This window comes from Mangifera indica, chromosome 18 (assembly GCF_011075055.1).
Source record: "Mangifera indica cultivar Alphonso chromosome 18, CATAS_Mindica_2.1, whole genome shotgun sequence".
Lineage (NCBI taxonomy): Eukaryota > Viridiplantae > Streptophyta > Magnoliopsida > Sapindales > Anacardiaceae > Mangifera > Mangifera indica.
Window position 1 is genome coordinate 13,301,184 of NC_058154.1, and position 23,668 is coordinate 13,324,851.

The 23,668-nt window shown below is 36.3% G+C and overlaps 2 protein-coding genes, 3 long non-coding RNA genes and 2 pseudogenes across 6 annotated transcripts; 6 read left to right on the forward strand and 1 right to left on the reverse strand.

Annotated features, from left to right (window-relative positions):
- The first annotated feature begins 4,185 nt into the window (after positions 1 to 4,185).
- Positions 4,186 to 6,532, forward strand: LOC123202308 (annotated as a pseudogene).
- Positions 6,533 to 9,134: 2,602 nt separating this feature from the next.
- Positions 9,135 to 23,023, forward strand: LOC123201782 (ER membrane protein complex subunit 8/9 homolog). The gene is made up of 6 exons (XM_044617335.1): positions 9,135 to 9,138; positions 9,878 to 10,089; positions 10,505 to 10,651; positions 10,744 to 10,803; positions 17,892 to 18,064; positions 22,239 to 23,023. Exons 1-6 carry the CDS (start codon positions 9,135 to 9,137, stop codon positions 22,309 to 22,311), a joined length of 669 nt encoding a protein of 222 aa, XP_044473270.1. The 3' UTR covers positions 22,312 to 23,023.
- LOC123202485 lies at positions 12,325 to 15,539 on the reverse strand (annotated as a pseudogene).
- On the forward strand, positions 13,012 to 17,077 carry LOC123202496. Its single transcript, XR_006498976.1, has 2 exons — positions 13,012 to 13,150; positions 16,362 to 17,077. It is a non-coding gene; the product is annotated as an uncharacterized LOC123202496 (long non-coding RNA).
- Positions 13,539 to 14,141, forward strand: LOC123202495. The gene is made up of 3 exons (XR_006498975.1): positions 13,539 to 13,675; positions 13,798 to 13,981; positions 14,074 to 14,141. It is a non-coding gene; the product is annotated as an uncharacterized LOC123202495 (long non-coding RNA).
- LOC123202493 lies at positions 14,455 to 15,703 on the forward strand. Of its 2 annotated transcripts, none has more exons than XR_006498972.1 (2): positions 14,455 to 14,593; positions 14,827 to 15,703. It is a non-coding gene; the product is annotated as an uncharacterized LOC123202493 (long non-coding RNA). The 2 variants fall into 2 exon arrangements; XR_006498973.1 differs by having other exon boundaries at positions 14,895 to 15,703.
- Positions 19,419 to 22,106, forward strand: LOC123202489. Its single transcript, XM_044618453.1, has one exon. It carries the CDS (start codon positions 19,419 to 19,421, stop codon positions 20,277 to 20,279), a length of 861 nt encoding a protein of 286 aa, XP_044474388.1. The 3' UTR covers positions 20,280 to 22,106.
- Positions 23,024 to 23,668: the final 645 nt, after the last annotated feature.

The following is a 23,668-nucleotide window of genomic DNA, read 5'->3' on the forward strand; positions in this document are numbered from 1 at the left end:
GAAAGTGGAAAGTGAAAAAACAAAAGAAATTTCTAATCGAAGATGGTAAATTCAACTATCATGCAATGGATAGTAAAAAGACCATAAGAAAATAAGAACTTTATAACTTAAATATGTATTTCTAATTAGATCACACTAAGAACAACTTTGCCACTCTTAAATAAGGAAAAGTAAACCCATCTGGTATTTTAGAGTTACAAAAATCTTTGAATATTCTTTTCTATTTCTTAGCTTTTAGTGATTGGCAACTTTTACCACCTAATTTATCGCAATTAAAAAGAGACAGCATATATAAAAATACAAAAAGTCTCCTGTAGGAATCATGCAGAACATGGAAAATTTAGTCAACTCAAACTGGCTCAGTAGCCATCCCTACCACAGAGACAGAAAAATGACTTAAAATCAAACCAGAGGCCCAAAAGAGAATTCAACAAAAAAAAAAAAACCTTGATAAGAAGGAAAAGGAAACGTAATTTTATTCTTTTTGTATATATTTTATAATTCATTTTTGAAGAAAATGAAACTATACCTTCAGAAATTGTAACAGACTCTACCAGTGCCTGGTTATCATCATCAGAGGAATGGATAGCTGAAGAAGTGTCATGAGCTAACAAGGAAGAAGACTGTAAAGGCTCAGACAGCTGATTCTTTTCCACTTCTTCTGATTGGCTTTCATCATTTTTTTTGTGAATAGCATCTAAAGTGTTTGAGGCTGTCTTTTCACTCTTGGATGATTCCAAGTCCACATCAGAGGAAACATCAGTATTTTCCTTAATAACGTTGGATTCAGCAGATGCTTGACCGGCAGAGGTAGGAAGGTGATTAGAACTCAATGAAGACTTTTCTTGGTGAGCTCTAATCAGGGAGGCAAAGGTGGGAGTAGGTAGAAGTGGTGCAGTCTCCGGCCTTTTTGCATCTATGGTAGTATTATCTTTCCTGTCAGGAATCACACCATCCACAGACAACTCATTGCCATGTCCATGACTCAAGATTCCATTGGATTGACTTGAAGAGCCATTGGAAGCAACAGTGGAAGCTCTGTAAATCATTTGAAACAAAGTAAATTCCAAAGAAAAATAAACTTTTTTACTCAGGAGGAATTGTAGAAAATAATTCTTTTAAATGATAAAGACACAGAATAATGAAGTTTGGTTACATAATTACTTTGTCACATTATGTACTGCATTATTTTTCTTTTTTCCGCAAAACTGAACCTCTCTCTATGAATCCATTTTCCCTCCTTGGAGCTGCATTCATCCCAGTGCTAGCAACTGACAGGAGCAATGTGTAAGGCATAAATTTCTAGACAATAATTACACAAGATATATTTTTAGACATTCAAGAAAATTGTAATTCTAACATATAGTTAAGGGGGAGAGGACTAGGATTGTTATAGATGCAAGCAACTTATACCAAAACCTCACCCACACAGGAAAAATAATGTGCCCAAGATCAGAATTATGTATGAAACCTTGAAACCAAGCATCACAGTTTTCATTCTTGAAAGGGTACAAAGCAATTACAATTATTGTAGTTTAGCTTCAAGAGTGCAAGCTTTGATTCATAAAGTATAAATTTACCAGACTGGATATGTTTAGAATAATAGTTCCCCCGACCACCCCTAGCCCCTTGTCCCTGCAATATACAATTACCAAATGCAATGAGACAAGAAACAATGCTATACAGAGGATAACTGAAATAACTTAATGAAGTCAATTATAGGTTTGCAACTATAAAAGCAGAAAGTATCAGATTCAGAAGGAAGTTAGAAATACAGTGGGTATTCTGCAATAAAAAGAAAAAATGTCTACCTCCTTTTCCGATCACGTTTCTTTTTTACCTCATGAAATGTATCTGCTAAGCAAAAAAGAGGGTGAATGTCTTATTAATAAAAATAAATATACACACAGCAGGCATTCTGCAGAAGAAATATGAGAGTTTTCATATCACACTGTACAGGTACTATGAGAAGAAAATTAGCACAATACTCGGTTGCAAGAAAATCCCAATTTATGGGATCAAAACATAAATCAGCAATGGTACTCATATCCACGTAAAACCCTAATGCATATGTAAACACATGTTTAAAAATACATATACTCAGATAAAGATTGAAGATTTGTACCTCATCCAGTAGCCAATAGCCATAAAAACCAATTTACATCAACACATAAAGGGAAAATGTCATGCATAGACATACCAATTCTTTTAAACACATATACACAGCTAAATATCTAAGCTACTGCACCAGATCCAGTTCAAAATATAAACAATTTGCTACACCAAGCTCAACATTGAAACCTCTGCACAACATGCGGCTGCAAACACATCGCAAGTTAACGTATAACACCAACCCAAAACTCACTAATGCTCATGTAAAACCCTACTGCATACACAAACCCCTTTTTTTAAACCAACACGCACAGCTAAATATCAAAGAATTCGCTCGATGTCCAGATGTAAAAATCACCAATTTACAGCTCCAACACACAAAAGCCAATGTAAAACTCACTCAAATCCATGTAAAACCCCGATGCACACACAAACCCATGTTTGTAAACACATATACACAGCCAAAAAATGAAGCTTTTTCTCGATACCCGGTTACAGAATGCATAAAACGCCAATGTAAACCTCACTCACTATATCCTTTGAAAGAGACTTTTGCACAAAACCCAGACGCAAAACATCCAACTTTCCCATAAAAACAACATAAAGGAGCTACATTGATGTAAAACCCTGATGAAAAAACACAAATATTTTCACATAAATACCTAAATAAAGAAGCTTTTGAGCAGTCTCATTAGGATCCATTGAACAATCCTCAAGAACAGAGTAGATCTCCTCATCGCTGTGTTGCCTCCCCGTGGTCTCCCGTATGGTCTGTATGGTAGGCCGTATGTCGGCCGGGATCGTAACCCTGAACGCCCTCCTCGCCACCGCTCTTGCTCCGGCTGCTACTCCTGTTGCTCATGGTCCTTCTTCAGGAAAGAAAAGAGAAGGAAGAGGAAATAAAATTAAAACAAATGAAAAAAATGAAAACATTTTGTGAAAAAGTGCTTGAGTTGCTTACACAGAAGCTTAAACGTAGAAGGATTGTGCCATTGAAAATTAAAAAAGAAAAAAAATGTGTTCGTCTTGTGGTGAAAGGTTTAGACTTTAGACCAATGGGTTAAAGGGGGGTGTTTGGTTACATAGAAAGTCAGGATTCAGGAAACAAAGAGGAAATTGTTTGTGAAAATGTATGTGGGTTTCAATGGTGAAGAATTTAAAGCTACCATAGAAAAATAAGCCAAACTATGTACTCTTATAGATAGAAAGTTAGTGACTTAAGAAGGAATAATCTTGAGACTTTGTGTTTTCGGATTATATTTGTGTGAGAGGTGTAATAAAATGAAATCACATGAATGCGTAATTTGAACTCAGTTCGATAAGATTAAGAATACTCTTAAACTTATAGTGTTGTGATTTTTTAACTCAAGCTTAAACTCGAGATAGAAATGAGTCACTAACTTGAGATTTCGAATAAACTCTGATTTTAAAATTATTTTTATATCTCTTAACCTTTTACATCCATTAACTCTCTCATATATTTAAAATTATAAATAAGGTTTTAAATGTATAATTAAAATATTTTAAAATTTTTAAAAGTTCATTAATTTGTTACTTATGAATTATATCAAGTCATAAAATCGTGAGCTCATTAGGTCAATCAATACAAAGCTCAAACTCCCAAAGTAACGAGCAACTTGACTTAATTTACACCATTCTCTGCTTTTCTCTTCATATAGTTTTATTTTGAGTTAAAAATCTTGAATTTAATTGAACTAAAATTATATCAAAACACCTAATTTAAATATAGTCGAATTTGAGATTCACAAACTGAAGCTCAAATTCAGTTAAAAAAATATATTAATTTTAAATTCAATTCAAATTAATTCAAAATTAGCTCACTTTGTAAAACTGAGTTTTATCACTTACTCAACCTTGACTCATTTCATCTTAGCTCGAGTTGGTATTGAAATTCCCTAAGTCTAGCACTCAAAAAATACTTGATTTGATTTAACGGGCCAATTCGATAGGTGTTGGGCTTTTCCTGGAAGGAGTCAGATGTAAAAAATAATCTTCTTGTGGGCAAAATCGTCATAATGTGAATCTTCGCACCATCGCTTTATATATTCTCCTCCACTCACGTTTTCTTCAAAACCCTAACTCGTCGAATTTAATTTTTCCCCGAATCGAATTTATCTCTCTTATTCGTTTTCTCTTTCTCGGAAAAAATCTAAATTCTAACCAGTCAAACACTCGATTGCACGCCATGGGATCTAAACCCAGGTCCGATAATCCTCACTCCGGCGACGGCGCCAGCCCCGGTTCGTCTCTTTCTCCATTGAGTTGTGCTTGCTTTTTTTTTAAACTCGATATGTTTGAATCACATGTTTTTTTGAAATTGGGCACGGAACTAAAAGACGCCATTTTTTTAATTTGCAGGAAGATTTTCATCGGTGGATTGGCCAAAGATACGACATACGGTGAGTTTTTAATTGGTTTGATTGATCTTTGATGTGGGTTTTGGTTTGCCGAATTGGGTTTTAAAATTGATGTGTTTTTTTGTGATGAATTGTAGCTACGTTTAACAAGCACTTTGGGAAGTACGGTGACATCACCGATTCTGTCATCATGAAAGATAGGTACACCGGGCAACCAAGGGGATTCGGCTTTATAACTTATGCTGATCCGTCGGTGGTGGATAAGGTTATTGAAGACACTCATATAATCAATGGAAAACAGGTAATTAAGCTCTAATATTGTCGTTCTTTTGGTGATTTAATTGTTATGTTAAGGGAAACAGATGTATGTTTAATGGTTTCAATATGACTTAGGAAAAGTTTGTGTATGGGAAAATAGTATCTCTCTCTTTTTTATTTTTTTGGCTTTTGTGTGTTTTAAGGGGAAAAAAAGGATCATAGTGTACTTAACTTTTATTGATTATATGAGGTGCAGTTTTAGTAAATTTGAGCTCTGTGTTTCATTGATTGCATGGTTTTCCATATTATAATTGTCGTTATTTCAAAGTAACAAGTTGGCCTCTAACTTTGATTAGGTTGAAATCAAAAGAACCATTCCTAAAGGCTCAGGTCAATCAAAGGATTTTAAGACAAAGAAGATATTTGTTGGTGGTATACCCTCTTCGGTCAGTGAAGGTATGCAATTAGGTCATGGTGTTTTATTTTTTATTTGTAGGATGAATCAGAATGGTTATGAATCAGAATGCTTACATTTTTTGCTGTGAACCTTGTGATATTTTTCACCCTTTTATTTCTTCTGCATATATTATTCAGATGAACTCAAGAATTTCTTCTCCAAGTATGGGAAAGTCCTGGAACACCAGATAATACGAGATCATGAAACTAATCGTTCTCGAGGTTTTGGATTTGTAATCTTTGACAGTGAAGAAGTCGTGGATGAAATGTTATCAAAGGGAAATATGATTGATATGGCTGGCACCCAGGTGAGCTTATTAGTATGGTCTTCATGAAGTCAGCTTGTAAGCAGATTGTTGTGTGTCACCATGCATGCAGTATTACATTCTGCTTTTATCAACAGATATATGAGCCATGAGTTAGTTATTTAAGTCAGATGTATTTACATTAAGTAGAATGCATTTAGCAAATTTTTTTCCTATTGACCATAGATGGAGATTGTTACAGGTATAGATACACCAGGAAAGGGCTATCATTATAGTTCCCCTTGCAGCAGATCTAGGTTAACTAAGTTGCTTTGTTGTAGGTGGAGATCAAGAAAGCTGAACCCAAGAAAGCCTCAAACCCCCCTCCTCCTCCTTCATATGGTAGCAACTCTAGGGGCCGTTCATTCAATGATGGCTATGGTGGATTTGGCAGTTCTTATGGGAGTTTTGATGGAGGATTTGGTCCTGGCCCTTATAGGACACCTGCAAGTCTGGGTGGTAGGCTTGGTGGTGGATATGGGTATGGTAGTGGTAGTGGAGACTTTGGCGGAGGTTATGGGGGTTTGGTGGTAATAGCTTAGGAGGGTACAGAGGTGAATCTTCTCTTGGTTATTCTGGTCGCTTTGGACCCTATGGTGGCGGATTTGGCAGTGGTTATGGTGGAAGTGGTTTAGGTGGATATGGTAGAGGAGGCGAGGGTTATGGTAGTTATGGAGGTTCAGGCTACAGTGGTGGCTATGATTCTGGTCCAGGTACTAGTTATGGTGGAGCTGGTATGCTATATGGAAGGGGAGGCTATAGTGGCAGTAGTCGGTACCATCCTTATGCCAGATCTTAGAAGTATTACTCAGGTTCCTGTAGTTTTTAATCGTGCTTTGTTAGGCACTCCCACTCAAGTACTAGAAGTTTCCTATAATAGCAGCAGGTGGGGAAGCTTTTCAAGATCAGAAGACCTGTTGTTGTTAGATTCTTATTGATTGTATGCCATAGATAAAAGCTTAGATTGCTTCAAACTAGTGCTTTGTGTTCTATTCTATGGTTTTCTAGTTTGTCCTTTCATTATACCCTGTTGTGTAGACTATAGAAATCTTTTTTTTTTTTTATTTTGAATGTGTTGTTATTTTTTTGTAGTTTGATTAGATAGACCCTTCTGTACTCTTAATTTCTATTACCTTGTATGTTTCCTGTTAGCAACTGTTTGCTTTAGTTTGATGCAGACAGTCATATTTTCTATTATGGTCTAGAGGTAGATTTTGGAGGGAATTTATGATTTTGGCTTTAGACTAACATCTTATGATGCATTGGTCATACAAGGGATTAGGTTTGTTGTCTTTGAGGGAGGGCAGGGCTTTTTATTTTCCTATTGTTTGCATATTCTACATAGATTCAATAGCATTCTCACAAATTGGTGACATTTTTTAGGGTTACCGTAGTGGTGAACTTAACTCTCATCTATTAGCCCCAGTTGCAGTAAATTTTGGGTTGAGTTCTGTGAATTCATTTAAGGTTACTATATTTTTTTAAGCTGAGTTCAATTTTTGTTGGTTTGCTTAGAACAATTCACATTGAAATCTCTTTTTATGTTTCTGAAAGTCGTTGATTTTCATTGGGGGTTTGTTAAAGCTAATGTGGTTGCCTTATTCCCTTCCTCTTTACATACATGCTTTTGCTGTTCTAACTTTTTTCATGATGGGTTTCATCTACCGATTTTGATGGTTGGCAAGGCTTCAAATCTGTCTAAATGGTGGTAAGACTTGTGCAGTTGTCATTTTTTTTCAAATGGATTTGACATCTTACAAAGGTTTTTTGAGGTCACTGGATCTTAAACTTTTATTCATGCATTCCTTTTTGATTTCATGCTGTGGTGAGGAACCAGTGGTCAGAATCCTCTTTGTACCCTGTAGATTTCTGACTTGGATTTCAGTTACATTGTACTGGATTGCAATAAAATAAATAATAATTAAGTTGTGTTGTGCAATTTTGGGTACATCTTTTGGTTTCTTCTGCACATGATATTTACTATGGAGATTGTCTCATTGTTTCATGTGTTCTCAACACCCCTTCAATCTCAATATTGATGGAAGGGTTTGCCTATTTACAGCCAAAATGGTGATCAAAACATATATTCAAAAACTGAAACTAGGTGCACGAATAATAATGAGTATTAATTTTTAAATTATCGATAATGGATGATTGAGTATTTTTATATTGTGGATGAAGTATGGTACATATATTAATTTTTATTGTAAATGTATGTTATTTATGTGTACAACAATTGATCTTGCAAATTCATTGACGAGGCCGGGTTAGTATTGTCAGAACAATATAATTAAAATTATATAAATTAAATATATTTATTAAATGTTAAATTGTAAATAATAAACATTAATATATTTCTCATGTTGATATGGTATTGATTAGGGTGGGTAGGATTGACACGGATTCATGGAAAATGGGTTGAGTTAAAAAGTAATGATTGTGAAATTTCGTATTTGATCTTATGAAAATAGGTCAATTTGTGGGTTATCTGTATATATTAATTTTATATTATTTTTATTTTGTTTTTATTACCTGAATATGTTTTTTTTAATTGGATAAGTATTTTGTGGGGGAATAAAAATTTACTTCAAATTATAAAAGTATTTTTTATAGATTTAAAGAATTTTAATATTAAATATGAAATGAATATTTATAACAAAATGTTAATGTTTATATTTTTTTAATTTATTTTTCATACAACAAATTCTTTAATACTTGGATAAATTGGAGTTCATTTTATGTCAAAAAAAAAGAAAAATATGTGAAAATTTTTTTAAGTTTGTTATAAATTAGATGTTAAAGTAGAAAAAGGAAATGAATAGAGAAAAAATAATGGGTGGCCCATAGGTATGAGTTCAAGTTCAAAATGAATACAGGTTTAAACATCTAAAACTTATATCCGTATTTATATGGGTTACTTATTCGTCTGTTTTGCAGTCTCTATGATTGACCTAAAAGTTAGTTAGTAAGTGATAAAATCGTTATTTAATAAAAAATTTTAAAAACCTAAAGTTTTATTAGTTTATATCCCTCGCAGTTTGAAAATTTCACAATTTTCTCTCACCTGAAGTTTGAAAAATCAAAATTTTTATTTTAGGTTTTACAAACCCTCATCGGAGATAGTCGTCTCTGACGACATTGACTCTCCCTTCAAGTTTAACTCTCCCTACTGATCACTTTTCAGCCATTGGTGAAACTCATCTCCTCTGACGAAGGTAAAATCGTCTTCATTGGAGAGTGTTCATCTCAAACAAAGATGACGTCACCGTTTGAGACTTTCAACGATCGTTTTTATCTCGGACAAAGATGAATCATCTTCGTCTAAGATGAAGACAATCCGACGAAGACGATTTCGTCTTTGTCAGAGGAGATGAGTTTTGTCAGTGGCTGAAAAGTGATTGACAGGGAGAGTTGAGTCTGGAGGAAGAACCAACACCATCGGAGACGACGAAGTTCGTTGTCTCCGATGACGGTTTGCAAACCTTGGGAGGAATTTTTGATTTTTCAAACTTCAAGTGGAGGGCATTGTGAGATTTTCAAGCTGATGGTGGGCAAACATAATAAAACTTTAGTTTTTTTGCTAAATAATAGTTTTATCCTTAATCTTAATTAAAATTTTTAATAAATGGGTGAGATTTTTAGATTTTTAAGCCTTATAAGTGTGATTTTGAGAACACACTTGAATTTGAGTAAGAAATAGTCCTTTGACCTAGTTTGACTCTAAAAACATTGAATGATAATTGAAATATTATGGATTAACAAAATCTCATAGGTGATAATGATTTCACTTCTGTAATTAACGTAAATACTTAATCTTAAGTCAGTGGAAAACTCTTACTAAAGTGCAAAAAGGAGTGGCCTTTTACTCCCATAAGGATTAAAACTTAACCTCTAATAAACCTCCAAATTATGTCACGCTAATTGTATCAGTTTGCATGATCGAGTGAACTAAACGAACCAGTTAACCTGCTGACTGATGGATTGACTCTCTATCGTGTCAAAGATTGGTTCGAGTTTAAAAGCACTGCATGGATTGACCCTTTATTATGAACCTTTGACGAAGTGTGGGCAATTTTGGTACACCAATTTTTGTTTATGGACTTTGCGGAATATCAAACATCAACAACAAATTTAAAAAAAACAAAGGTTTAGCAAAGAAAACTTTTCACCAGAAGACTTGGGATCGACACTCTAACAGGGTTGTCAAATCCTAGAAAAATTACTCTTCAAAAAAAAAAAACGACCATCTTCTAAACATCTTCTGTTTTCGCGTTTCGATTTCAAGCTATTGGAGTTGAAGTTCAGGCGCGTCTATCGTTGATTCGTTCTGGTAACCACAGAATTGAGACGCACACTCAATTCAGTGAGTCGGGCATGGCGAGTTGAGATATGAGATTTCTCAAGACGCGTACATTAAGCTCGTGTTACACGCTCAGAAGCACAAGACGGCGGCGGTCAACGGTGTCTTAGTGGGACGAGTCTCGCCTCGAGACGACGACGTTGTGGAGATCACTGATTCCGTCCCTCTCTTTCACTCCCACCTTGGTCTACTCCCCATTCTCGAGATCTCGCTTATCTTGGTACGTTTACTTATATACGCTTTTCATAATTATCTGTGTTTTTTTTTCAGTAATTTGAAAACAAAAGTTAAGTTTTTATGCATGTGAATTAAGTATTTGAAGATTACTGATCTGGGTTGTGTTTTTGAGATTTAGCTCAGAACTTTCGGAATTGTTTTGCTTTTTTGTGATCTGGGTTTGGCTTGTTTCTATGAAAAATTATGTTTCTGAGAGAGTGTTTTAAGCGGTCGAACTGCATTTGTTTTTGTTGGGCATTATGTTTTCATGGAAATGGTTTTGAGTTCTGTACTTGATTGGTTATTGTTTTCTGGTTGTCTCTAGTGTTTTTGTTAGGGTGATTCGGATGGGTTTCGTTTTGTGTTGAAATTCAAAATTAATTAACTCTGGGGTGTGTTGGTTACTTTGTTTTGATCAGGTAGAAGAGCATTACAGTGCTCAAGGTCTTGGCATTGTGGGGTGTTTTCATGATAATGAGAGGTATGATGATGCTGAGCTTAGTGGTGTCGCTAAGAATATTGGTGATCACATCTGTCGCTACTTTCCCCAAGCTGTTATACTTTTGGTAAGTGTTGGGCAAATTGATGTTGCATGGCTTGCATTTATTCCTTGAAATTGTTTTTCCGGTTTTTAATCTCTTATATTATACTGATATAGTTGGATAACAAAAAGCTTGAAGTATTGCCCAAGAAGATTGACGAAAGACCTGTTATGCAGGTTAGTATTATCCGCTTTCTTTTTTTTTTTTTTCCAGAACTATTGTGTAACAGTTTTCATTAGATTTTAGGTTATGAAGGTGTCAGTGATCGAATTGCTGATATTAAGCCTTTCTTGTGGCTGATTATTCTGTATTTCAGATTTGGCAAATTGTTCTGAATAAGCTATTATTGCATTAAACATTTTATCTGGTTATACCATTCAAATACTTTTGTAGTGGCGTTGAAATTCTAGTGCTGGTTGTGCTGGAAACCAGTATTCCTGGATTTGGGGTCAAATTGAAGGATTTTTTGCTAATGTGCAATTGTCCCTTGTATTACATAATTGTTTGTCTTCGAGATTTGTTGCTTTTTTTATGTGGTTTCTTTGTTCACCATGACATCTTACTTAGATTTTGTGGATTTGATTGTCATGTGATTTTAGTTTCCAAAATTTGAATCCTGTAATCAATAGGTTGCTAACTGAACTTATATATTTCTTTAAAGCAAATTTATCATTTTTGTGTATAGTGCTTAAGTGTACTTCACCTTTATGTCTCTTCTAATCATAAAAGATGCTCTGGTTTTTCTTCGCCTTTAGTTACACTAATTTTATGTCTTTACAAGTTCTCTACCCCTCTAATTACATGCCTTTTAAAATGAACAGAAAGCCTAGTTGTTAATTATTTTATGAGAAGAAAGCTAATTGTTTTTCATTCTCGCATATTGATTTATTAATATTCTACTTTATTTTAGTCATTCCAAAAGTTTGTGTTTCCTTAAGTTAATGACATAACTAGAATATGTGATAATATTCTGATAGAGTCTTCATATTGGTTATTATATTTCTCTTCATGGACTAGCTCTATATAAGGGATGCATCAAAGAATTGGAAGCTTGTTGAATCAGATAGTGGTGGCCGATTGGTAACTAAGGAGTCAATAGCGAATACGCTTCTATTAGATTATATTACCACTGAGAAATGGCAGGCTATTGTAGATTTTGATGATGATCTTGATGACATTAGCAAGTAAGCATTCTTTTCGAATCAAATCATATGGGGAGCTCTCCTTGGTGGCTGCAGAGTGCACAAGGCACAAGAATATTGATCAGGCTCAAGAAGCTACAAGACATCTTGGTCAGTTAGATCCACTTAGTGATGGATACTATGTGGCATTATCAAACATTTATGCAGAAGTGGAGTGTTGGGAAGATGTGGCAAGAGTCAGGAAGCTGATGAGAAGTCAAGGAATGAAGAAGATGCCTGGCTGCAGTTCAATCTCAGTTGATGGAGCAATTCATGAGTTTATTGCTGGAGATCAGGAAGAATCTTCATGATTGCGAGGACTGCCATGCTGCATTTAAACTGATATCAGAAATTGTAAATTGTGAGGTAGTTGTGTCTAATCGAAACCAAATCCATTGTTTCAAAGATGGTTCCTGTTCTTGTGGAGATTACTGGTAATTTGATTGACAATTTTTGTAATTTGACTGGTACATTTATATCACCGAATCATATTCTGATATATCATGACCCTTCAGCTTAAAAGCAAACTTCTTTCTTTGCAGCATTTTGAAATGTATTGAAACTTCAATACAATTATCACATCTTACTCTACCACACGTTTGTTGTATGTGAATCTACTTATATCATGTGTAAAGGCCAGACTGCAGTTATTTTCAAACATAATGCACACACAGCTTCTGCCATAACTTTGTTGATGGGCAATTTCTTGTTTACCTCAGAACACAGGGCATCCATTGACTGCAATCCCTGGTGCTGTAGGGCAGCTTGCCAATTGACAATGGTCGCCATTATCAAGACCCCACCATTCTGGACCGGCAACATCATGGGATTGAAGGGCAAAATAAAGCAGTACACCCATGAACGCTAGTCCTGCCTCCAGAGCAGCTGATAAAATGTAGTTATGTCGAGCCCACCATCCCTTGTACCTCTTGAAGATATAATAGTTGAAGAAAATTCCAACAGCTGCCCAACTCCAATAATGCACAGCTTTTGCTGATGGCATGCTCCCTGGTCCCGCCAAGATAAGGGGCATGTGGATATACTTGATCCATTTCTTTTCAGGGAATTTGCGCGAAAGTAGCCATATTGGTACTGGGGCAAGTACATCGATCAAGAAGAACCAGTTCATTTGTGGGTAGATACCATGGCTTGTGAACATTTTTAGTGGTCCAACAACTCCCCAGATGATTGAAGCATTGTAGAAAACAACATCGTTAGGACATGTCCATGGACTCCCTTTCGGTAGTAAGCTTTTGTTGCATATGTGATCAACAGATGAGAGAAGCCACCATGCTATGCCATAGCAGACAGTTGAAGCAACTATGGTTCCCACTAACTGAAGGTACATATTGATCAAAATTAATATGAATTATTACTATAAATAGATAGCAATTAGCATAAGCTCTGAGTAGTTGAATTACCTGAACAATGAACATGGATCTAGGAGGGATTTTCATATAGTGACCTAGTTTGAAATCACTAAGAAAACTGAGGGCTTGTATCATACTCACGTAGCCGTAAGTCTTGAAAGCCATATTGGCAAGGGGCTTACCCGATACATGTACCCAATAATCAACTCTATAATCACATTTAGCCCTGGTTGCTATAGATAAAGACATACCATTTAGAAAGGGCCATTCAGACCTTTTGTCATGTTATCATATGTGCAAATAATATGTAATTGGGCAAGGAAGTACCATGTTTGTTGTGGCTTGAATCACTCCTACAGGTAATGTGAAAAAGAATGCCATGCCACAAGCTAATACAATTCCCCACCATGGAAGTTGAAGCTGTCTATCGAAGCCTTCACAAGCATAGATTGAAAGAGCAAATGTTACTACTAATACAATGTGGAACCACCATTGAGGTACTGCTTTGTAGTTTTCCTTCATCAGTCTTGTGTGCACATCACCAAACTGATCTTTAACTGCAGAAGTTGTTTGTTTCCACATTTCCCAAATTTTTCTGCTCATTGTTTGTTTTAATCAGAAATGTAAAACTGTCATTGCAACATACAACGAGAAAATTCTTTCTGCAGAAAGAAAGATAATAGAATGAGACATCAAGATGTTATTGAAGATGCTTACTTTCCTTCGAAGAGTGCAACATGTGATATGCTAGCCATTAGTGTCGCGAAGCTCAATCCGTAGAGGAAGGCAAACACAATACTGAGGTAGACTTTGCTATAATTTTCATAGCTGGCATGATCGAGATCAAATTCCTTTTCATTGAGGACACGGGTAACATTGTAAATTTGGCCAGCAGAGTCATAGGCATATGGAGAAACTATGGGAAATCGCTGGGCTTCATAAAGATTATTCCAATAAGCAATTGGAATAAGAACATAGAGAAACAAAGCAAACCCAACTAATATATTTGCAATAGCAAAGAAGGGTGAGGCTAGGGGACTTCCCATGTAAGCAAAAGTGGATCAGTCAAGGCCAAAGGAACCAATGCCAAGGCCTTGAAGGCCTGAACCAATCTTTTGTGCTGTAACTGAATTCTTCCATATCAAACAGAGAAAGGAGAGAGCAGAGTAGGGAAAAGATAGCCCGGCACTGTATAGTACACGAAGCTTGATACAAAAACAAGAAGGAAGAATTGTAGTCTACTTAATCCTCCTTTAGTTCTCTTTTCCACTTCATGTAATGCCCTGCAGTTTGCATTTTATCAGTTTCTCAATTTCAGAAAGTAGCTCTTGTTCAATATGGGAGAGAGATGAGTACCTGAACAAAGAGACCTGAACCAAGTTGCTTGGCCACCCCATGTAAGGGGAGTCAACAAGGTATTTTCTGAATAAACCAGCCCACCCATATCCTAGCAGCTGAGTTCCATGAAAAGGAAAACTCTTAATAAGGTTCTGTTTTTACAGTTCTTATTTTTTATAGCAATTGCAGAAAGGTGGTCCAAGAAAAATTATTCATTCAAACTTGCCTGAGTTGTTAGTACTAACAACATAGCTGCTACTGCATTCATAGGTCTTTCATAAAAAGCCTTGACCATTGTAATTATGTATAGTGCATAAACACCACTGGATCCACAACCAGCAAAAATGGTGATCAACACATGTTCTTTCATATTGAAAGGCCCTCGATTCAATGAAAACGACCATGGTGTGAATGGGACTCGAATCGGCTTTGAAGGAAGTGTTGCAGCCATTAACTTTCCTGCTGGGAGCACAAGAATTTGAGCTGAAACTGAAACAACATACAGCATATTCTGGCGATATTGAAAGAATTGGTTCACAAAGGCAAGCAAGGAACACGATATCATCCCCAGAAACCATGTTCGAAAGGTTAAATCTGGCAGCAAAGGATCATCAGTGACTTGAACTGTAAGCCTCACTTCCTCAATAGGGTTATCATTTAATTTCTCATCTCCTGCGTCAACAAACTTCCAGCTTACTAAAACATAGGCCAAAGTCTGCAAAAAGCATTTCTTACATATATATGCAGCATTCATCCATCATGCAAGAGATAGTTTCAAAATTTAAGTTTCTGAGAGCATGAAAGTTGGGACCTAGCTTGTTTCATGTCAATAAAAACAACATGATTTACACCAGTTTAGACGAAGAAGAGTGACAAAGAAAATTACCTTCTACATTTATGTTTGTTGGAGTTTGTTCCTTCTTCTCTGACTCATGAAGTGACTTGGCATCAGAGATTTCATCTTCAACAAAGCTTCCCATCTCTCTGCTTCTCTTCTTGGCCAGAGATGGTAACGCTTATTAGATTTATAAATGCCTGCAAGGTTACCGTTTATGGATGCCAAGCACCTGTCTTGCTATAGTTTCTTGTTAAATTTCCACTCGTCATTAATTTCCCTTAAGTGAAAGAGTAAAAAAGTCATTTTGGATAGATTTTTCTTCTTTTCAATTTTTGTTCTTTCTGTTTTCATTTTTTCTATTATTCTTTTTATTTTATTTTTTTTTTCAATTTTCCCTTTGAAAAGTTTGGGGGCAAATTATAATTTCTAAAAATATTAAGGTATTAAAGAAATTTCAAAGGGTTTTTAGAATTTGAAAAAAAATTCATCGGTATATTTAAAATTTCAGTGTACCACTCGATAGGTTCACAAAGGATAGTTACACCATAAAAAATATCAAAACGCAAAAATTTAGAATTAGTTAGAGTTTTGATTTTTTTTTTTTTTTATGAATCTAATAAATAAATTTTTAAACAGAAAATGATATATTAGTAATTTGACATTTATAATAAATGTTAATGGTAATTTTGTAATTTCAATAAAAACATAACAATAATTTCTAGGAAAAATATGCAAATTCATTAAAAGAAGTGGATGATGAGTGCAAATTTGATTTTTTGAAACTTAACTTGTGGGAATTTGTCATTTCATCAAAACTTGGGTGGGAAATAGTCATTTGGCCTATTTTGGTAAGTTAATGATGATATGTCACCGTATGATTAGATATTATTTTAAGACTAATTAATTACATGACTCAGTCATTTATCTCTAACAATGATTTGCTTTTCTAATGAACTTTTTTTTTCTTATGCATTAAAACCTGTGATTTTTGTCTTTTATGATGACAGCTAAAATATCCCCGAATATCTTAGAAGTATCTACTGTACCCCACCCCACTTGTATTGCATCTAAATTCTTGGGATAATAGGAATAACAGTAACGCAGAAGCAGGAGTATATGATAAACTCAGTTGTTACCTTCAACATTGATATCCATTTCTATCAAACTCATTCAACTATAAAGATGGACTGAATAAAAATGCACAAGACACCTTCACTCTGGACCGCATGCAGCTGAAAGTCTGCGTTGAACTTTATAATACGTAATGCAAGTTTTTATTTGTGACAAAACATCTTTCTTCCAATGTTCAATCACGTCCATTCTTGGGCCCGTAACTGGTAGGAAAAGTCATTGCCACCTGCACGGGAAGACAAGTATTTCCAGAAAATGTGCCTCTGCCATATACAAAACAGGACAAAGACCTTGACCAGAGATTAGTGGTGGAGAGCAGTCTTAATTTTAAGACAATGATCCCAGTTCAGAATATAATATCTCCATTGAAGGTGTCTTAATCAAATATTACTAAATCAGTTTATATGAATAAGTTTATATAATTTATTTGTATGTGTAGTATTATCAATGAGAGTCTCTAATTTCAAATCATGGAAAACATGTAAACTGCTGATATTAAACCTTTCTTGTGGCTGATTATTCTGTATTTCAGATTTGGCAAATTGTTCTGAATAAGCTATTTATGTGATGAACATTTTATCTGTTTATACCATTCAAATTCTTTTATAGTGGCTTTAAAATTTTTAGTGCTGCTTTTGCTGGAAAATGGTATTCCTCGATTTGGGGTCAAATTGATGGTCTTACATTAAAATTGTTAAGGAAAAATATGGACTTCCGACATGTATCAAAATGTTGAAGGACTTTTTGTTTTGTTAATGTGCAATTGTCCCTTGTATTAGATAATTTTTTGTCTTCCAGATTTGTTCCATCTGTTATGCGGTTTCTACATTCACCATGACATCTTCCTTAGATTTTGTGGATTCGATTTTCTTGAGATTCTAGTTCCAAAATTTGAATCCTGTAGTCAGTAGGTTGCTATCTGAACTTATATATTTCTTTAAAGCAATTTTATCATTTTCTTGTATAGTGCTTAAGTGTACTTCATCTTTATGTCTCATCTAATCATAAAAAAAATGCCCTAGTTTTTCTGCTCTAGTTGCACTAATTTCATGTCTTTTCAAGTTCTCTGCCCCTCTAATTACATACCATTTCAAATGAACAGAAAGCCTAGTTGTTAATTATTTATATGAGAAGAATGGTTTTTCATTCTTGCATGTTGCTTTATCAATGGTTCTACTTAATTTTAGACTTTCCTAAAGTTTGTGTGTCCTTATGTTTATGTCATAATTAGAATGTATGATAGTATTCTTATAGAGTCTTCTAATCTGTTGCCTGTTTGATGCATACATTATGTTAGCTGTTATGTTGGTATCAAAGTTCTGTTGAGTTATATTATCATTTCTCCTCTTCAATATTCTTAGTATTTCACTTCATATAAATTTACTGTATTTCTCTTCATGGACTAGCTTTATGTAAGGGATGCATCCAAGAATTGGGAGCTTGTTGAATCGGATGGTGGCAGCCGATTGGTAACTAAGGAGCCAACAGTGAATGCACTTCTATTAGATTATATTACCACTGAGAAATGGCAGGGTGTTGTGGATTTTGATGATCATGTTGATGACATTAGCAAGAAAGCATTCTGTTAGGGATTATGTTTATATGAAGAAAAGAAGAAACACAAGTGGCAATGCTAGGAGGATAACAAGTAGCAGTCAACTAGCAAGTCAACTTGTACTAAAACATACTCAATCTGCAGGGGAACATGCAGCACAGCAGAAGCCTCCAAATCAGGATACGCAATCAGAATGTGGGACCACTAAGATATCCCAAGATCAAGTAGCAATGCTGGATTAGGAATACAGGGAAATGGAGAGATAAAAAGAAACCTGGAGCGGAAGAGAAAAGGAGGGAAAAATTTGAGTAGAGTGAGCGGGAGAGAGTCAGCCTCTCGGAAGCTGAACAAGGGAGCCCTTGGCTATGGTTTTTGGAGTTGTTTTGTGAATTCTTTTGGAAATCAGTTCAATGTTATTTGGATGTGCTTTGCTGGAGTCTGTAATTGTTCTGTAATTTTGAGTTAATCCTTTGTAATAGCTGGGAAATAGTCATTGTATTGGTAGAAGACTGCTGTAAACAAGTTTATAATTTCATCAATACAATACATATTTTTCTGCTCTATTTACATTTGCATGTTCTGTCTTGGCTGGAAATTACAAAGTTCTGCAGTTGCTTCAGTTGTGTGATTGAGTCTGGAGGAGTGACATCGTCTGGAGTGCTGTGGCAGTGAAAGGCTACTCAGGTATCCATCAATTGGTATCAGAGCGACGATTCTGAGGATGGAAAAAATCGACTTTATCAAAGACGGTGGGCGTTGGTGGATTGTCCGGCGACTAACCCAGTGGGAAATTCGAGAACTGAGGGCTAACAGAGTTTGCCCTCGTTGTGATGGCAAAGAGGAGCTGAACCATGACTGTAAACGCAAGTCATGGGCTGTTCTGGTGGTGGAAGAGGATGATCCAGATGATGAAGGTATTCTAATTGTGTTTGATAGAGAAACCAAAAAAAGGGAAGCAGAAATAAAGATTGAAAATTCTGACGATAAAAAGAGTAGATCGATTATGTCTGGTGCCCAAATAGGAAAATCTGTTGAAGAATCAACAAAATCCGGTGAGAAATACGTAGAAGTGGAGGCGGCGCAGTTTATTAAAAAAAGAGGTGAGGAGTTGCAGGAAAACGGATGGTGGAAGGAGACAAGGAAAAAAATGGAAGGAAATAACCCTACCCATTTGCTACCCAATCTAAAGACCCGACCCGATCCAAAAATCATCCCCCAAAAATCTGACCCAGCCAGCATAAACCAAGTATTGACTCAACACCCAACCCAATTTTTCATTAACCCATCCCCTAACCCAACCAAAATATATGACCCAGGCCCAAACCTTTACAATTATCTAATTTGCCACCAAAAGTTTATCCTTGGTACCAAATCAAAAATGGCGGACGTTGTTGAGACCTTCACTTTTCAGGCAGAGGTCAATCAACGGTCGAGCTTTGTCGGTAACTCTTCTGATGCCTCAGACAAGGACAAAGCCATCTCTTTCTTTCATACATGGAGTCATTTTGCTTTATCAATGGAGGTTGTGGTTACGCAAGCATTGTCAAACTTTGATCGCCAATCGAAGTCTCCCTTCTCTTACCTCAGCATTTCCATGGTCGACCTCTATTCTCCTCTGAGTTTTGAGTTTTTTGACGAGTTTGTGAGTGGAATGTTTGATGCGACGCTGAACCCCTCTTCTCGGTCAAGTGAGGTGATGGCTATGAAGCTTCAGAAAGTTTGCAAGAGTTTTCGTAAATGGCGGAAGTTGGTCGATTCGGCTGTCATAGCTAAAGAGTTGTGGTGGATTTTTGTTATGAGCACCTCAAAGAAATTTTACGTTAGTAAGAAGAAGAACAGGAGGAGAAAGGGAGAGAGAGAGAGATTGAGAATAGTGGCGATGGCGAGTTTGCGTTTGAGGAGACAAGAGAGTAGTCCACGGCAGCAGGATAGTCTGAGGAGTCCGGAGGCGGAGCTAGGGGTGAAGGTGGAGGATCTGTGGGACGTGCTGGAGCCACAGTTGAGTCCTACTAAGAAGCTTAATGCTTGTTTTGAGGGCATCCCTGTCTCTGCTTTTCCTCTTGCACCTTCCTCTCAATTGATTGAGATAAAATCAGACACAAGTCTAGCTGAAGCTGTTGAAATAATGGCCCAGAACAAAATTCTTAGTGCACCTGTTGTAGATGTTAATGCATCAGAGGATGCAAGTTGGATGGATAGATACATTGGAATTGTTGAGTTTGCTGGAATTGTCGTGTAGATTTTGCATCAGACAGAACCTCCTTCTCCTAAGAGTCCAAATTCCCCCACAGCTTTTTCTGTTGCAGTGAATGGCAGAGGCAAGGCTGTTGAACTTGAGAATTTAGGTCCTGAATCTGCTGCAATGACTTCTGGAAACTTTTTTGAAGCTTTGACTACTTCTGACTTATATAAGAACACAAAGGTTGGGGATGTCTCAGGGTCATTCCGGTGGGCCCCATTCCTTGCATTGCAAAGCTCCAACTCCTTCTTGACTATGCTTTTGTTGCTTTCAAAGTACAAAATGAAGAGCATTCCTCTGGTTGATTTGGATGACGGGAAGGTTAATAACATAATCACCCAATCTTCAGTTGTTCACATGTTAGCAGAATGTGCTGGTCTTCAATGGTTTGAAAGCTGGGGAACAAAAAAACTTTCAGAAATCGGTCTTCCTGTGATGTCAGCTAAGCAAATTATCAAGGTGGGTCCATCCAACCAAGAGTACAAGGTAACTAGATTGAGTGAGAAACCCTGCAGAGAGCAGATGTTTTCACTCAAGCAGAAAAATGTGAGGGATGAGGATGGTGAAGTTCAGTCCCAGGAAATAACTGTTTATGACTACTTTGTCAATCATCGCAATATGGATTTACGATATTCGGCAGATATTCCTTGCATCAATGTTGGGAAGCCAAAGCGCCCTACGTATATCCCTCTTAAGCTTTGTTCTTTGGTTTCCTTACAACGTTACACAAAAGCTCTTAACACGCTACAGAGAGCTTCGCTTGTGGAAAAATCAAGGCAGAAGCCGCAAGAAAGGATGAATACATTATCTAATGTTCTACGAAATGGCAAGTGTGATGCTGAACCAATGCTACATTCATGTGGCATTTCAATGAGTACTAATTTTGCTAAAGTGGAAGGCCGTGTTCTGTCCGCCCCAAGGTTCAAAGTAGGAAATGGTGAGGATTTCTTTCGTCGAAATGGGCGGTGGAATTTCGATAATAAGAAATTAGTGGAGCCAACAAAGATAGAACGATGGGCTGTTGTAAACCTTTCTGTGCACTGTGATATTCGCAGCCTTGTTCGTGATCTGATAAAATGTGGCGATATGAAAGGCTTGAAGGAAGACTTGCTAAAGGAACAGCTTGAAGGTGTATCAGAATACAAGTATTCTTCCCATAGAGATCTTGAATTGCTTAATAAGTGGAAAGGGTTGTCGGATTGCAAGTGGACTTGGGAATCATGCAACAACTTTCAATATCTTTTTCCCCAATCACACCTTGAGGACAAGGTGTCTCTCCATGGGAGGGGTAATGTTAGGGATTATGTTTATATGAAGAAAAGAAGAAACACAAGTGGCAATGCTAGGAGGATAACAAGTAGCAGTCAACTAGCAAGTCAACTTGTACTAAAACATACTCAATCTGCAGGGGAACATGCAGCACAGCAGAAGCCTCCAAATCAGGATACGCAATCAGAATGTGGGACCACTAAGATATCCCAAGATCAAGTAGCAATGCTGGATTAGGAATACAGGGAAATGGAGAGATAAAAAGAAACCTGGAGCGGAAGAGAAAAGGAGGGAAAAATTTGAGTAGAGTGAGCGGGAGAGAGTCAGCCTCTCGGAAGCTGAACAAGGGAGCCCTTGGCTATGGTTTTTGGAGTTGTTTTGTGAATTCTTTTGGAAATCAGTTCAATGTTATTTGGATGTGCTTTGCTGGAGTCTGTAATTGTTCTGTAATTTTGAGTTAATCCTTTGTAATAGCTGGGAAATAGTCATTGTATTGGTAGAAGACTGCTGTAAACAAGTTTATAATTTCATCAATACAATACATATTTTTCTGCTCTATTTACATTTGCATGTTCTGTCTTGGCTGGAAATTACAAAGTTCTGCAGTTGCTTCAGTTGTGTGATTGAGTCTGGAGGAGTGACATCGTCTGGAGTGCTGTGGCAGTGAAAGGCTACTCAGGTATCCATCACATTCTTTTCCAAATCTCTACTTATTTTCTCTCATTCATCTTTGTGGCTATGCCATCGTGATCAAGTCTCTTAGTCAGAATATATAATCTGTCACTGTTTTACTATTACGGGGACTGGCTGAACCCAGAACTATTAAAGTATGGAATGGTTGTAGATGTCCAGTATTTTTCGCCATTTTTCCAGACTGTTTATGGTCGATGTCAACCCATGATGCATTTACTTATGCCGGTTGCCGGGGACATGACAAGGATAACAATATTTTGTGGGATCATGGAGTTTACTGTTTTTCTGAGAAGAAGATTTTGCGGTGAAAATATTCTCTTAAACTAACATCCAAACTTTGGTTAAAATTATTAAGGTCGCTGGTGTTTATTGTTTCACAAGTGGGATTGAAAACCCAATCTGTTTCTAGATGTCTATTCTCTCTTTGGTTGTCTAATTTCAAGATTTCCCTTTTGTGTCGTTAGGCGTTTGATAAAAAGATTTACAAATATTTCTTACTAATTTATCTATACAAATTGATATGAGAATATGTGATTGAACGATTTTGAAGTAAAAAAAAAAAGTAAACAAGTTTTATCACACTTCCTTACATGTTGTCACACTAGTTTGAATAGATATATTAGAAAATTATATTTGTATATATAATTTATTCAAAAAATATGATAAGAATATTTTACTGTATCCATTTATTACAGACATTCTACCATTTTTTTTAATTTAGATAAACATACATATGATATGATTCAGGTTCACTTATTTTTTATATGATACAAGGTCGCTTATTGTTTAGGCTGAAAGAGTTGTGAGCTCATAATTTGTTAGGGCAAGGTGTACACGAGGAAGAAGAGAAATGGAGGCTGCGAAGGAAGCTGAGAATACAGGTGGCAGAAACTTAGCAGCTACAAATGTCACTCAAGCAGCAGAGGAATAGCAGCAGACAAACAATCATCCAAAGATGGGGCAGCAACAACTATGCAGCAAGAGCATGGGACCACAGAGATAGCCTTAGCTGAGGTGTCACCACAGAATTGGAGAGGCAGTTATGAGAAGGAAATTGAAGAAGGAGACCTGGAGGTGGAGGGAGGCAGAGAAGAAAATTGAAGGAAAAATAGTGAGGGAGAGTACCAGCCCCTCGAATGCTAGAGAGAGTTTATATATCATTTAGTATTTGCTGAGTTTATGTTCTAGTTTGAGAGAGACAATATTCACGTTAAACTATCTTGTATTTCTGAAAAACCATATCAATACAATCAGTATTTTCATTTATTGTCCTTGAGTGATTTACAACATATTCCATTTCACAGCAACTTTAATTCATTCTACTACAGTATCTAATTTCCAGCAGCTACAAATTCCAGAAATCCTTGTCCAGAGACATCCCAGTGATGGCAGAACCTTCATTCCAGCAAAACCAGTGAGCAGAACAC